General features: G+C 37.9%; 1 protein-coding gene across 1 annotated transcript in view; it reads right to left on the bottom strand.

Annotated features, from left to right (window-relative positions):
* LOC136255273 (uncharacterized) overlaps positions 1 to 17,505 on the bottom strand; it is a 159,972-nt gene that overhangs the window by 128,514 nt on the left and 13,953 nt on the right. Inside the window, exons 5-8 of the mRNA XM_066047999.1 lie at positions 14,091 to 14,420; positions 6,923 to 7,309; positions 6,576 to 6,869; positions 2,458 to 2,775 (exon numbers count right to left, since the gene is read on the bottom strand). Of these exons, the coding sequence (XP_065904071.1) occupies positions 2,458 to 2,775; positions 6,576 to 6,869; positions 6,923 to 7,309; positions 14,091 to 14,420 (1,329 nt within the window). The remainder of the gene's footprint in view (positions 1 to 2,457; positions 2,776 to 6,575; positions 6,870 to 6,922; positions 7,310 to 14,090; positions 14,421 to 17,505) is intronic.

Below are 17,505 nucleotides of genomic sequence, written 5' to 3'. Positions count from 1 at the left end.
ATCACCATATGATTCAAATTTTAGGCGGGGAAGAGAGGAACACGAGGTAGGAGGAATCCAGTCTATTTTTCATATCTGGAATATTGAATTGTGAGCAACAGCACAGATGTTTTTTTTTGTTTGCAGGGTGAAGTGACCTAAAGTGATAAACAAAAATGGTGTAAAGTCGGTTGGAGGCAAATAATTACAATTGGCGGCTGAATTAAGCCACCACAGTACGATTATCTCAAGAGTCAGGTTGGAATATAAAGAGTTATGTAGAAGTACAGATGAGTTAAGGGAGACCAGACAAGGCAGTGTAATAATGCACCTATCAATGTAATGCCTGACTACCACTAATACGGGCTGAGGGCGGAGAAAGGTCGGGGATGGTGGGGGAATTGATTGCTAAATTTCCCCGACATAGTGGGGATTTGTCTTCACTAAAGAAATTCACTCAGACAGCAAAGATGTGTGCTTTCAGTTTAGGAAGGAGTGTCCTGGGTACTATTACGTTCATACTAGACTTCACTCAAACTAACTCATCACTAGACCAACGCCACACAGCCATACAAATCCCCTCCCAGCCCCAGTATTCCCGGGGTTTGCAGGTCAATACTTGGTCGGGGTTTGCATCGCCAGTATTTCCCCAGTAGGTGGGGAATTGTAATTTTCAGTTTTGCAAATCCCCATCTTCCCCCACCTCAGCCCGTATTAGTGGTAGTCGGGGATTACATTGATAGGTGCATAAGTTAGTTTCAATTTCTAGAGCTTCTATATCATTCATGCAGTAGCATTAGACTAGTGAAATAAGCTGCAGGAACAGCAGCGTAGTGTATTATTAGCTAGCTAGATACATTTATGCACTTCTTTATGCATTCAGTTTTAAACCAAATGTATGTAGAGTCCATTAAGGATGGACTCGCACTTTGTGCTAGTTAGTTGCATGGGGTGAATGTGTGGGTGAGTGTGCCCACCCATCTGTGGAGGCCTGGCTACACCACTGGCTACAAACAAAATCACTCTGTAGAGAGTTCAGCTACATTTCAAGTCACCCAGTAGAGAGATCAGCTGCAAACAAGTTATCTATAGGAAATAATAGACATGTAATAAATGTGTGTATATATGTAATTTGTACATTTACTGATAAAATTTGAATAGTTAAAGTATTTAAAATCTGCTTCATCTTGCTCCTCTTCCTGTGGTAAAGAAAAAAATGGTAGGTTAAAAATCCTAAAGCCGGCCAAAGGCCAAATACAAAAAGAAATGAAATCTAATCCAAAACACCCAAGTTGTAAAAAAAGAGTGCGGCCCTCAGAAAGGCTATGGTGAAAAAAGATGTGAAATCCAAGGTGGCGGCCAAGAAATGGCTGTGATGGTAGGTTAATGGTAAAAATTTTAATAACAATTCAGGTGAACTTTGTGCCAAGACCAAGCAGCACCAAATTCACCTGAATTCTTGTTATTAAAATTTGTTACTATTAACCTACCATCACAGCCATTTCTTGGCCGCTACCTTGAATTTCACATCTTTTTCACCATACCTTTTTGGGGTTCACACTCTTCCTTTTTTACAGCGTTTCCTTTCTGAATTTCAAGGAGAACGGAGTACATGTTTGCATTTTATAGCAATTTTTTCAAGTGTGTGAAAAGACAAAGAAAAAACTGAACTTTGGCTGCTTCTAACTTGGAAATGGCTTGAGCAATTTCCTTTGAATTTGGAATGTGGACTCCCCTAGCTGGCGGGCAACTCTGCAACAAATTTGGTTCCAATCAGATTAGGTATCACGGAGATACAAAGGTGTGAAAATGATGTTTTCTTTCTTCCTATCAATATACCCAGTATGTCGCGCGACTTCTTGGGCTGCACGACACACTACTGTGTGTCTTGATCACTCCCTATTTCTTTCATACATCAGTTTGATAGTGGTTTTAATAGCATGGACTATAAAATAGCCTTCAAAACATTACTCATATGTCATTACGCTTTACACACAGCGCCAGATTATTGAGGACAATAAGTTACTCATTTAAATCTAGATGTCCTGTGTGTTTTCCATGGTCTGCTCAATGGCTAACCCGTGGTGGGTAGAAATATGCATTCATGCAATTCTCAAACAATTATTATACTAATCATTTGTCATATAGTAACTGTCAACTAGTCGAAATTTAGCAACTACACTCTCACCTGTAAACCCAAACCCACAATTGAATGCTCTGTGTTGCTTAATACAACGAGTCTAAGTGTATAGTATCTTCGAACTGGTTGGGCATTGAAATGATGAACAAAGTGCATATCCATGATATTTCCTAAAGATATTACCTGGACAATAAGCGAGTTAAATCCTGAGCAGTGTCTTTGAACGTTGAAGATAAAGTGGTATTAGAGTATTATCTCATAGTCAAAGCTATCAAATAATAATTATCATGGTGCTATCATAAGGAGCAATTGCAAATTGCATTATATTAAGAACTTACATTGTACAGTGACGATAATATTCCTAGTAGTACTACTGACAATATTACTAGCTGAACATGTGTACTTTCCAGTGTCTACTCTCATAGTTCCTGTCATCATCAGTTCTACACTTACACTAGTCACATTACCAACACCAGTAGATGACATCACTTCACTACCAGATACTAGTCTCATATTACTTAGACTACTCCCATCACTGTTCTGCCATACAACTGTTGGTGGAGGATAACCTGTAGCTGTACATGTGATTGATCCATTACTTCCTTCAGTGATAGTAAACTCTTGTGCTTCCACTGGTACAACAATGTTTGGTGATACTATAAAACACCAAATGATGTACACATCACATTTTAGGTAATAAAATAATCTAAGGTCACTATTACAGAAGTAGTGTTACTAGACATTACATTAGTAGCTTTACATGTGTAGATACTGACATCAATGCCTCTACTTTATTGTTAGTGTACTACTGTTAGTAGTGACATTTAATGATGTCACAGATATAGTATATTTTGTAGTATTAGTCACATCCACTGGAACATCATTAAAGTACACACCAACTGATGGTAAGAACTCATACACCAGTAGCTTGACATTTTAAATAGGGATTTGCTACTTTTGCTATTCCCTTGTTTCACTACTTTTTTATTCTATGATCCCTAATCAAAGTTAAGTTTTCCAGGCGTGGGCACGTGCCTGGTTTGCTGAAATTGTTTTTGGAAAAGTGTGTGTGTGTGTGTGTATGTGTGTGTGTACCTACCTACCTACTTATGTTTGTCCGTACACACCCACGTCCATGTGAGTAAAAAGATTGGAGTGAACTACTACCCACATGTTATGACATGTGGGGAGTAGTTCACTCCCATAACATGTGGGGAGCAGTTCACTCCAATCTTTAAACAATTCTGTAATAATAGACTTTGCAATTGTAGCATGATGCTGTAATTATTATTATTTAATCAATGTATGCATGCGTGTACTATTTTTAGACTGCATGCCATGTGATTGAGCTATGATTATTATCACTATACAACATGGTGTCAGACTGAGTCATCCTCGTCTATGGCGTCCTTACTGCTCGAGGGTCCAAAGCAGTTTGACTTTTCTTCGCCAGACAATTGACCGAAATGGATCCATCGGTTTGAAAGATTCAGAGAAGTATCTGGACTTTCCTCGAAACCAGAGGAGCGTCAAGTGAACACACTGATTTACTCCATGGGCGACAAGGCTGACGATATTCTTACCTCTTTCGAATAAAGTGATGCCGACCACAAGAAGTACAGTACAGTCAAAGAGAGATTCGACCTACACTTCGTAAAGAAACACAATGTCATCTTCAAGCATGCAAAGTTTAACTCGCGACGTCAGAGAAAAGGAGAGACAGTTTTATTACAGATTTACATTGCCTGGTTCAACACTGTGCATACAGAACTATTCATGATGAAATGATACGTGATAGATTAGTAGTGGGTTTGTTAGACGACGCGTTATCAGAGAAGATGCAATTGAATCCTGGATAGAGCCGTGACTATGGCCCGCCAAAGCAAGGCAGTCCACAAGCAGCAAGGTATTGTGAGAGGAACAGCCCAGGACAGTCGTGAACCACTAGACCTGGAGGTGCTAAATTCCAGAAAACATTACAAACGAGTTCAAAAGTCTGAGAAAGCAGCTGGCAAAAAGCCACCATCTGATGTTAAGAAACAACAGTCTAAAAGCGACAACAAGTGCACCAGATGTGGGAAAACACCATGGCACAATAGAGAGCAATTCCCAGCAAAAGATGCTGAGTGCCACAAGTGTTGAAAAACAGGACACTACAGTGCACTATGTTACAGTAACAAAATGTCTGAAATAACTGAAGACAGCGTTGATCCTGATGAGAATTCCTTTATTGGAGCAATACATTCCAACAATAGTAAACAGTGGCTAAGTACCATCAATCTAAACCAAACATAAGTTACTTTTAAACTAGATACAGGAGCCGAAGTAACTGCTATATCTGAGAACACCTACAGAAAATTACAAAATGTCACATTACAGAAGCCGACCAAAGTGTTACGTGGTCCCACTAATTCACATCTTTCAGTGATTGGTAAATTTACAGGAATGTTGTCCCATGAGTCAACACAGTGTGAACAAGAAATTTCGTAGTGGAGTAAGTCATAAACTAGCTGAATGCTCTATTAGGGTGACTGTTCTATTAGAGTATCTCGATCTTACATTTACTACACGGAGTTGGCTTTCAAATCATAACTCAGTGGTTTGTAATTCGATTGTTCTGTACTACTGCAAGGACTTTCTATGGTAACTGTTCCAGCTATATACCCATTTTCAGCTCACTGCTCTAAGCGGTTTGCCTGGTAGGCGTGAAAAGTACTGGTATTTTTATTCACGAATCTTGATCGTGCAATTGTTGTTTTTTTACACACTATCGGTTTCGTGTCATATCCTCATGATCTTTATTTCGATTGCTTTCAAACCACCAAAAGGCACTCCTACAATGGTTGATCTATCCACAAAACGATTTTCAACTCATTGCATGAAGCGGTTTACCCTGTAGACGTGACAACAAATCAATCTTGTTTTACGCGAATAATTGGTCATAAATCCTTAACCGTTCTTCGAATGTGCACCATATTTGATACTAGCATTTGCCTTTGGACTCCCTTTCTGTTTGCCAAATTTCAAGGCGATCGGAGTATGCATTTGCATTTTATAGCAGTTTTTGCAAGTGTGCAAAAACACAAATAAGAAAAAAATAACAAAGAAAGAAAAAAAACGAACGTTTGGCTGCTCGTAACTTGGAAATGGCTTGAGTGCTTTCCTTCAAATTTGGAATGTGGACTCCCCTAGGTGGCGGACAACTCTGCAGCAAATTTGGTTCCAATCAGATAAGGCATTACCGAGATACAAAGGTGTGAAAGTGACATTCTCTTTCTTCCTGTCACTATATCCACAGTGCGGCGCGTCGGCTACTTGGGCCGCACGACACACTATCGTGTGTCTTGATATCCGGCAGGTACTCAGGTGAATGTGTACTGAATATAAAGGGGGTTTAAATTTATAGTACCACGTTTGGTATAAATCTGGTGAAAACTTTAGGAATTTTGACTGATTATTCATGAAGTGGGACTCTACTGATCATTGAGAAGTAAAATCAATCAATCAATCAATCAATTAATCAATCAATTAATCAATCACTCAAGCAAGCAAGTAATAAATAGAACAATTTGTTGTCACACCTACAGGGTATGCTCCTACTGGAATAAGTGGTTTGAAGATACATAGGAGTGTCTTTTGGTGGTTTGAATGGAATCAAGATAAAGACCATGGAGATATGCATCAGTAATCACTGTAACAAGAGTTACTAACAAGAAACGAGGGCTTAGGTGAACACGAACAGACTATAAGTATGATCGTATAATACATTTGTATTTTATTGCAAGGTGTGTGAAAAAACAACATGAAAATAAAAATACTACCACTCTATCATGTATCACCGTACAACTGTGATGGTGTTGTGAATCTAATTTCTGATTTATTAATTGCACTGCATCTTAAAATGAGAAAACCTTCACAGAAGAACTGATATAAAAAATAATAATTATTCACCCTGAGCATTAGATTCAATATAGACATTGTAACAGTTTATTTTGTGTGTGTATTTATAAATGTGCTATAATTCCAAGTTTACATGTAATTCATGTTTGCTTTGTCATACAGAAATGAAACAAAGATTTTTTTTCATGAAAAGGTGAGTCTAGGGATGTATTAGATATTTAATCATGCATTCTTTCACCAATTAACAAAGTGATTAAAACATGCAAAAAATTATTTTTGTAGCACAAATTTTAACCCATGCAATATATTTCAATGGCATTTACAGTATCTCCAAAACAGATTTATGCAAAGTCAGAGTTTCTGTTAGTAGGTCACAAATAGCTTCCCAAAAGCAATTCCAGTTGTAAGTGATTGTCCTTTAAGAGCAGCACACTGCTCTACTAAAAATAATGTAACTGAGTCTAACTACCTTTCTGGAAACTAATTTAACCACAGGTTATTTGGTACTGCAGTATGTTATCAATGACAATGACTTATAGAGATCAGTACAACTCACCAGAAACTACAACAGTGATGGTCTCACTATCACTTCCAATAGGATTAGTCACAGTACATGTGTATGTTCCACCATCACTTGTAGTAACATTGTTGATGGTATAGTCACTACGGAATATTGCAGTAGTACTGTTATGAGTGACTGTAGTCAAAGTAGAGGTCAGTGGTGCTGGAGTACCATCCTTCATCCAGGTGAATGTGTCTGGGGGAGAACCTTCTGAAGTACAAGACAATGTCAGAGGAGAACCAGTTATACTATTAACAATAGATAATGTAGTAGTGATGACTGGAGCAGCTGTGTGTATGAAGTTAGTTAACAACAATTGATCACACTATAAAGTGACTCACTTCTCACAGGTAAGTACACACCCACCCTCACAGTCTGGTTCACCATACTACTGTTCCTTATGGTACAAGTGTAAACACCTTCTTCATTAATAGTGAATGCAGAACACGTTCGTATATTAATAACTCCAATGAATTTAGCAATATTAGCTCCACGTTGTTGTACCACAGGCCCATCACATAAACCATGAGATATCTGTGTACCATTAAAGGAAACTTGACCCAACTCTTCATTACTGTTACCACTAGGTCCTAATCCAGTGACACAACGAAACAGTAGACCACGTCTTGAATTATTATTCCATCTAATAGCAGAATAGTCATCAACAATGTTACTAGAGCCAACAGTATTACTTCCAGTAGTTCGCAGCCCTCCAACTAATTCAATTCCTAATAGATAATCAATACAATATAACAAGTGTAATGTTTCCATGTTCATATATAGTACCAGAGTACACATTTATGGCTTCTATACAACTATCAAGACTTACTGTAATGAGTTGCATGGATAGAACACACAAACTGTACCAATAATAATGTGACCAGATTTTACAAAACTGATCCAAATCACCACCCTACCCTGTCTTTTGACAAATCAGACAAACACTAATCAAGCAAAAGCAAACTAACACCACCAGTGGATAGCCTGCACCATCATACCACTAGTCTTATTTGGTGGGAAACTCTACAAGCAGCCACAAGTAGTGGAAAAGTGGCCTGAAAGGTAATAGATTCATGCATCTCTTGTGTATATTTCATATGCGTGATTACTATCCTTAATTGGCAAGTTATGCTTACTTGAATTCTTTACAACCGTTTATCTCGAAATGTGTAAATTTGGATCATTTTTCCAAAATCCAGTCATAAACAATGCAGCCACTACATATGAGGATTTTACAGAAATGCATGTTACATGACAATTTGATATCAATATTTAGTCCTCCTGCTTGATTTGTTTAAATAGCTATTACTCTAAGGGAAATATAGTAGACCTATCATTATGTCCTAGGTTTTATCAGATATTATGGGACATTTGTGACTGGGTCTGGGGAAACCAGTCTCATCACCTATGACAGTAGATTTGAATTTTCACCAAAAACTCAAAGCTACATGAATAAACTATCACATTTCATTATCAAAGTCAGCTAGACTTGAGTGGTCTGCTTTGCTGGCTGTTTTTTCCAAGCACAGTGGTGATTTGTACTAGCAGTCTGGGACCCTAATGAAGCTCTAGCCAGTGTGGAGATGGCTGTCTGCGGCTGTACAGCCCCGTAGTGTTGAAGAAAGACCTGTGCTGTAAATGTACTTTCATCATAGCCAGTTTTGAGACCTGAATGGTCCATAACTTGGTCAAATTCCTCTCTATGACTTCCTCATAAATAGGTTTAAACAGCCTCTTGCCCTCCATTTCCCAACCCATTTGGAGCTCACCTGGTATAGTCAACATCAAGGTAAAAACCATCTAAAATGACGGGAACTAAAATAATCACTCTAATATCAGAATAGTCACTGACAACATTACTGAAACTAACAGCATTAGTTGCAGTAGTTCGTACCCCTCCAACAAGTTCAACTCCTAATAGTCATTACAAACAGCAAGAATAGTATTAGATGGCATCACAGATAATATGTGAACAGCCTTGTAAAAACCGTGCATAACATAAAACCTTTGATTACAATGGCCATAACTTGTATATTTCATTTAAAAATTAATTTTTTTTTTCTAAATGGTCTACTGCTAAAAACTTGGATATCATTTTATTCACCTGTTCAAGAGAAATTCGAAATCCCTGCAGTAGACCAATTTATGGGCATTGCTTACATCATGTAAAAGAGATTATTCATATGCGATCGATCTTTCTTCGCAGAACTCATAGTGAAGAAAGGCGGTACAAATAAAGTCATACCAAGCAATCAATTCCTCTATTCATGGCAAACGCGATTGTGCAATTTTCTACTCTGTATGTCATTGCATTCATAAGTTATAACAATTTTAGTAAGCACTTGTCCTTTATTTTTCCTATATTTTCTGTGCAAATCAATTTTTCTGTTGTTGCTACTTGTAGGGCTGTAACTCTAAAAGTTGTTGGCATACAAGGCTGAACATTTGCCACAGCACACATTTGGCTATGTAGACTATAAATAATAAAATATTTTTAGTAATACAGAATTTGAAAAAATGTGCCATTATGCCAGGTTTTGCAGATCTGGTCTTATGCCCCTATGGATGCAAAACTAATAAGCACCACCTGTGACCTGGGTTTCACACTAGGCCTGTTATACAAGTATAATTTGGGATATAATATTTAGCAGGGCTCAACCCAGAATATTAAGCTAGGGGGCACGGTAAGCCGCTTCGGATTCTAGGGGGTCTGGGGGCATGCTCCCCTAGAAAAATTTTGAAAATTTAGGTGTAAATATACTCAATTTTGGTGAAATTTTATTGTGATGCCATTGAAACCTTTCCATTTCTCAAGGCTTTAGGTATAAACCTAGGGGGGAATAGCTAACCTAGGGGGCCTGTGCCCACAAGCTCCCACCTCCCCCCCACCCAGATTAACCCCTGGTTAGGCAAAAGCTTTGAGCATAATGCCAGAAAGGTAGGTGCAAAGTGTGTGCATTGGGCATCAGAGAAACTAAAATTTACAAGATGACAGTTTAACAACTACCATAATTAAATTATACTGGTAGTTGTGAAGGGAAGAGTAGCTAAGGATCGATATACTCTAATAGACATATCAAAGTAGTACTGTTTAAGTGGAATCCCCCGAAATGACGTGCGCCACCAAAACTATCGCTTTTTAAAAACTAGCTTAGAAACTTCTTAAATGACAAAAATCACCTTTACGGAATAATATTAGGCCATCTAGCATCAAATGTAGCGTTAAAAACAAGAAAACGCTTACTGGCAACCGGATATAGAATTTTAAAAATATCGTCAAAACTCGAACTTTCGTCTCACTCACTCACTCACTGACCACAGTCGTAAACCTAGAGCCCAAACGAAGCAGTATTTTACGCCACAACAACAAACTCACTGGTGGGATGTACCTTTTGGGGTTTTGATCAGTGTATGCTTTCTGTGCCTTGTCTTTTCTTTTATCTTCAGTCAGGCTGCTTGTCTTCTTCTTCATCCAACGAAACCATATCGAGGTGTTAATTTTCCATATCAACACTTCCTTTAACCCTTTGGCCCCTAAAGCCACTTAAAAACGAAAGTTATTTTACAAAAATATGCATTTTGACATATAAATTTTGGCTCCTGTTACTCCATGTAGGAACAACCTATTCTTTCGTGATTTGTGTTAAACTACTCACGAAGGATAGATCTACAACATCATATAACTTTTACTAACCTTCTTTATTCCGTCTCTCCTTTATGACAGGTAGTATCGTAGAAATTATCGTCTTAAAAACGGCCGAAAATTCTTTCAAACACGTATTGGCCTTACTTCACGTTCGATCGTGCTACAATGTTCGGATAATGCTTAGGGTATTACCCAGTAATCACAGAGTAGCGTGGTCCAAACCGTACATTCATAGGATATTTCGTTTACGAGATATGTGCGTTTGAACACATGTGTGTAACAAAAGCCAATATATTGGCTTTCGCGTTTAACGGAACACTTTTCTTTATTAACATAGGGACCAAAGGGTTAAATTAAATTAACCCTTAAATACGCATAAGCCTATCTATATAGGCAGATTACGCATGCCCCTGGAAAATGCATAAGCCTATATATAGGCTGCATGGCTGTAAACAAAGTGTTGTAGCTTTTGAAGCATTTATTGTATGGCTTTGTAATTTGAGCTATTCTACTCGTGATGTAATAAGCATTAAAATGATACCTAGGGGTTTACCCTAAGACCAAAGTATAGGAACTAAAAGTCGTCGTGAAAATAATTCTTAACAAAGAACTACAAAAATGTGCTACATACCTTTAGAAAATGATCCATAACTCCTTGCCAGTTGGTCCGAAATGCTGCAAACAATTATTAGCTGAATCACCATTCAATGGCAAATCAGGCCATATACAGCTCCCGTGATTAAACCCACAATCAATATGACAGGCAAGACAAAGAATGTACTGTTGCGATAAAGCAAGATGTTATTCTTCTTCGCTTTATAACAAGTAAGTCTTTGTTGTTACATTGGTTATTTAGCATTCCCCAAGTAGGCCAATGAATAAGCTTTCTATTGATATCTGGTTTTAGGCTAATAGAGTTAGGAAAGGTTATCTGGCCTCACCATATAAGTTTGCTTTGTCTAAACACATATTCCTTAAAAGTTATGTGCGCATTCACGGCTTAATTCCTTTAAAGTTTCATGCGTGTTTTAAGGGTTAAGCAGCATAATAGATGCCACACTAAATTATTTAAGGCGCTTAGACTACGCTACTGTACAGAGGTACCGGTACTCCACGATAGGTCACAACATCACGCCCATTCTTTATTCTACATATTATCAGTCGAGACCATGATGACCACACTCCTTTTAGGCTAGCTGTATTTGTGACCACACACCTTCATGTTGGTAGCTATAGGCTGATTCGAGCTCGGATTCAAGATTCTTTTATCTAATACTATATGAATCGATCGAAACCACAATATCTTTGCAGGCTGACTTGAGATACTCTAATACAGCAGCCAACCTAATAGAACAGTCACATGTTTATAGCTAGCTGTATGCTTTATCGAAAAACTAAACAAACTAGTATATTAAAATTATAAATTTAAATATGAAGTAGGAATCCAAGCGATAAAAAGTAGTGAAACAAGAGATGAACAATGGTAGCTATTACAGTATAGCTCAGTGGGAAATCCTACTTTGGCATTGAACACAAAATAATTGTTATACCATGCCAAAGTAGGGATATTCATCTGCCAGCCCACCTCCCTGGCCAGTGGCATATGCCTTTTTGGGGTTCCGATGAGTGTGTGCCCTCTGCACCTTGTCTTTTCTTTTATCTTCAATCAAGGTGGTCTTTGTCCTTCTTCGTCCATATTGAGGTATTAATTTTCTCTATCAACACTTTCCTTGAGCAGCATATTTAGATGCAGCTAAGTTATTTAAGCACCTATGATCAGTAGATACCTGTACCTTTACAAAAGGTTCACTAATAATGCGATCTTGATTGATTAATAATGATCAAGAGCCGAGACCACACCTCTTAACAATCTATTTACTCAATAACAATGACACATCCCATTATTATCAGTCTAGCAATATACTAGCATAATGAAAATATGAAATAAGTGACATAAACCCTGGTAGGTGAAAGGCTGACTCGTGATACTCTAATACAGCAGTCACACTAATAGAACAGTCACATGTGTATACCTGTATGCTATAACAAAAAAAATCACAAACATAGTAGTATAATTAATCCCATCCAAAAACAGCTTATAGCTGTAAAAAAAGTGCGCGTCCAAGTAAAGCAGAGTTAACTGCGACAAAAAGTAATGATATCATAATGCGGCCATGTGCGAGGTGTGCAAGTTGTAAAATTAATATTAGCTAATCAGATAATACAATGTTATTGTTAAAGTGTTAATGAGAACTATGTGATGCTGCTAGTTTTTAAGTGTGTGAGCATCTTCATAAATGCCACATAAATTTAATTCTCAATAAAGCAATGTGTATAGATTCTCTGATAGTAATAAATAGTTTGAGTTTGGCCACCTTTCCTTTGTTCGTAGCATTGCTGTATACAGGAAAGGCGGCCAAACTCAAACTATTTATTACTATCAGAGAATCTATACACATTGCTTTATTGAGAATTAAATTTATGTGGCATTTATGAAGATGCTCACACACTTAAAAACTAGCAGCATCACATAGTTCTCATTAACACTTTAACAATAACATTGTATTATCTGATTAGCTAATATTAATTTTACAACTTGCACACCTCACACATGGCCGCATTATGATATCATTACTTTTTGTCGCAGTTAACTCTGCTTTACTTGGACACGCACTTTTTTTACAGCTATAAGCTGTTTTTGGATGGGATTTCAATACTTTTTGTTAGAATAAGCAATGCACTGTTGATAACAGTAGGTGAGTTTCCATGGTTTTGACAGAAACCCCAGATTACAGTGACAAAATATTAAAATATAACTGTAATTTTAGTGGCCAGGGCCGCCCACATTGGGGATAGCTGGGGTATTTTGCCCCCTACCACAGCCCGAAAGGGGCCACTTGAATACCTGTTTAAAGAAAGATCGATATACTCTAATAGAGCAGTCAGGATCTAGACCCTTCCTTGCCCCTGGGCCCCTCTTTAACTCTTTTCCCTGGGCCCTCTAATTTCTCTGGACGGCCCTGTTAGTGGCATGCAACTGCAGTCAATTAACACCCATTTTAACTAGTAAACCCTTAACAACACTTTGCCTTTCATCTTGTACTGCATTGAAACGATCAAGATACTCTATTACAGCAGTCACAAAACAGCTGTAACACAGCAATCAATATTTAGCATAGTTACAACTTCTGCTTAGCATCAGATTGTATAGTTTAAATTACTAGCTACTTACAGACTTTACAATATAAAAATATGGCACTTGTAGAAATGTGACTGTTCTATTAGAGTATCTCGATCAACTTCAAGCATTGACTAATTCAAGTGAAGAAGCTACGCCCCTGCCAAGAGATCTTGTGAAATGAAATGAGAATAGTAAAGAAAAGGCAAGTATGTACAGAGACAATAGAAGGGCGCGTAATTATGTCCTGTTGTAAATAAACGCCTTTAAAATTTATATTACTACTAAATAAACGCACCATAACAGGCTTGTGTAGCTGTTGTCTCCAAGGTTGTCTCATTACTTGTCTTTTCGTGTTGAAGGGATTTAGTCGCAATTGGTGAGTTTAACTATACATGTAATAACAATGACAGATCCCATTATTATCAGTCTAGCAATATAATGAAAATATGAAATAAGTGACATAAACCCTGGTAGGTGAAAGGCTGACTCGTGATACTCTAATGCAGCAGTCACACTAATAGAACAGTCACACGTGTATACCTGTATGCTATAACAAAACATCACAAACATAGTAGTATAATTAATATTAAAAATGAAGTAGGGATCCAAGCAATAAAAGTAGCAAAGCAAAAAGATGAATAATGGTGTTACAGACACCCACAAGCGCATTTCACATGCTCACCTGATACACGAAGTGTTAATGGATCACTAGTATAGTCCACACCATTAAGAGTTACACTACAAGTGATGGTACCAGCATCATTTGCCAGTAGATTATTACCAGTTACATTTTGTGTTGTCTGACCAGTAGGAAAACATGTTCGATTACCACTATTATGAGCAGTGTTAGTATAACATCCTGTAGTGTCCCACTGATATGGTCCAGTATATGTTTCTCCACTAGGCAATGTCACCATACAAGTCAGAGTGACACTACTCAATATGGGATAATCAAATGTGTTAGTAGATCCACTAACTGGTGTACCAGCTGGAGTACTGATTATGGTGACACCTGAAACAATAATGTACATTAGGGCATCATACCAACCAAGGTGTCACAATGCTATCTATTGAAGCCCAAAACCAGAGCCATGCATACCAAAAATACTCAACAACAAATTAGGATGTTGTAGCATCAAAACTAACTGTGTGTTTACAGTAGGAGTAAACTAAGTACTTTTTTTTGTCTTGTCACTAAATACCTTACCCATTTATTTGTGATATTTTGTACAGTCTCCATTCAAGGGAAATACCCATACTAAGCAATAATGAGGTATTATCCATAAATTACTAGTACATTATAAATTTAAAAATGAAGTAGAGATCCAAGCGATAAAAAGTAGTGAAACAAGAGATGAACGATGGTAGCTATTACAGCATAGCTCTGTGGGAAATCCCTACTTTGGCTTGGTATAGCAATTATTTTGTGTTCAATGCCAAAGTAGGGATTTCTCACTGAGCTATGCTGTAATAGCTACCATCGTTCATCTCTTGTTTCACTACTTTTTATCACTTGGATCCCTACTTCAATTTTAAATTTATAACTTTATGTATAGTTTGTTTGGTTGTTGTTAAGGCATATAGCTAGCTATGAGCACGTGACTGTTCTATTAGGGTGACTGCTGTATTAGAGTATCTTGAGTCAGCCTGCAAAGATGTGCACTTTCCAAAAGGGGCGTGGTAATTATGGTTTTGATTGATTATCAAGACACACGGTAGTGGCCCAAGAAGCCGGCGCACCACACCGTGAGTATATTTACAGAAGAAAGTAAACGCGATTTTCACACCTTTGTAGCTCCGTGATTCCCTATCCGATTGGAACCAAAGTTGCTACAGACGTGCCGGCTAGGTAGAGGAGTCCACATTCCAAATTTGAAGAAAATCGCTCCATCCATTTCCGAGATACGATCGGCCAAAGTTTGGGGTTTTTTTCTTCGTTTTTTTCTTCTACTACTTCTTTTCGCACACTTTGCAAAATCCGCCATAAAACACGAATTCGTGCTCCAATAGGGCTGAAAGTTCGCACACTTAAAGGGCTCATTAAGGCGAATCTCAGTACCAAATTTGGTAGGAATCCAATAAATTTTCACGGAGTTATGACCGATTATTTGCGTAAAATAAGGTCGAAGGTCTGTCACGCCCACAGGGTAAACCACTTGAAGGAATGAGCTGAAAATTGCTATGTAGATGGAGTAACTATCGTAGGAGTGCTTTTTTTGTGGTTTGAAAGGAATCCAGTTAAAGGCCATCGAGATATGACACAAAACCCAACCTGTGTCACAATTACGCGATCGATTTTTATGAATAAAAACTATTAGTTTTCACGCCTACTAGGCAAACCGCTTAGAGCAGTGAGCTGAAAATCGGTGTGTAGCTGGAATAATCATCATAGAAAGTCCTTGCTGTAGTACAGAAGAATCGGATTACAAACCACTGAGTTATGATTCCAAAGCCAACTACGTGTAACATATGCGGGATCGAGATACTCTAATAGAACAGTCACCCTAACAGAGCATTCAGCTAATTTATTTAATCCATTATAGAATTCTATTACATTGCAAGTTATTCTGTAGGGAGTTCAGCTGCAAACAGTTAATCTTATAGACAGTTCAGCAAGAAGCAAGTCACCCTATAGAGAGTTCAGCTACAGATATATCGCTGTAGTGATTCAGAAGAATCAGAACATTACAAGTTACACTGAAGAGAGTTCAGCTATAAACAAGTCATGCACCCTGTGGAGAGTTTGGCTACACTCTCTAGAGAATTCAGCTACAAAAAAGTCACTGTGGAGAGAGTTCAGCTACAAAGAAACTACCCTGTAGAGAGTTCATCTATACAAACAAGTTAACCTATAGAGACCAGCTGCAAACAAGTAACCCTGTAGAGATTTCAGCTACAGACAAGTCACTTTATAGTTTATACAATGTTCAGCTACAAGTAAGTCACTCTGTAGAGAATTTAGCTACATACAAGTCGCTCTGTAGAGAATTTTGCTACAAACAAGTCACAGTGTAGAGAGTTCAGCAACCAAAAAACCACCTGCAAAGAGTTCAGCTATACAAACAAGTTACTCTGTAGAGAGAACAGCTAGAAACAAGAGAGAACTCAGTTAGAAGAAGTTGCCCTGTAGAGATCTCAGCTGCAAAGAAACCCTGTAGAGAGATCAACTACAAACAAATCACTCTGCAGAATGTTCAGCTATAAACAAATCGCCCTGTAGAAAGTTCAGGTACATACAAATCACCCTATATAGAGTTCAGCTACAAAAAACATCACTCTGTAGAGAGTTCAGCTACAAAGAAACCATCCTGTAGAGAGTTCAGCTACAAACAAGTTACCCTACAGTGAAATCAGTTTGAAACAAGAGATTTCAGCTACAAACAAATCAACCTGTAGAGAGTTCAGCTATGAACAGATCACCCTGTAGAGAGTTCAGCTATACAAGTCACCCTGTAGAGAGATCAGCTAGACGAAGTCACTGTCTACAGAGATCAGCTAGAAGCAAGTCACCTTGTAGAGAGTTCAGTGACAAAGAAACAATCCTGTACACAGTTCAGCTACAAACCAATCACCTTGTAGAGAGTTCAGCTACAAATAAATCAACCTGTAGAGAGATCAGCTAGAAACTAGACACAATATAGAGAATTCGGTTACAAGCAAATCACCCTGTAAAGAGATCAGCTACAAACAAATTACCTTGCAGTGAGTTCAGCTACAAACAAATTACCCTGTAGAGAGATCAGCTACAAACAAAACAATGTGTAGAGACTTCAGCTACAAACAAATCAACCTGTAGAAATTTCAGTTACAAACAAATCACCCACTGTAGAGAGATCAGCTACAACCAAATCACCCTGTAGAGAGATCAGCTACAAACAAATCACCCTCTAGAGAGATCAGCTACAAACAAATCACCCTGTAGAGAGTTCAGCTACAAACAAATCACCCTGTAGAGAGTTCAGCTACAAACAATTCACTCTCTGGAGAGTTCAGCTACAACCAAATCACCCTGTAGAGAGCTCAGCTACAAACAAATCACCTTGTAGAGAGTTAAGCTACAAACACATCACCCTGTAGAAAGATCAGCTACAAACAAA

The sequence above is a fragment of the Dysidea avara genome, chromosome 5 (genome assembly GCF_963678975.1).
Source record: "Dysidea avara chromosome 5, odDysAvar1.4, whole genome shotgun sequence".
In the NCBI taxonomy this organism is placed as follows: domain Eukaryota; kingdom Metazoa; phylum Porifera; class Demospongiae; order Dictyoceratida; family Dysideidae; genus Dysidea; species Dysidea avara.
The sequence above is the reverse complement of the archived record's forward strand: the minus strand, read 5'-3'. Positions and strand labels throughout refer to the sequence as shown.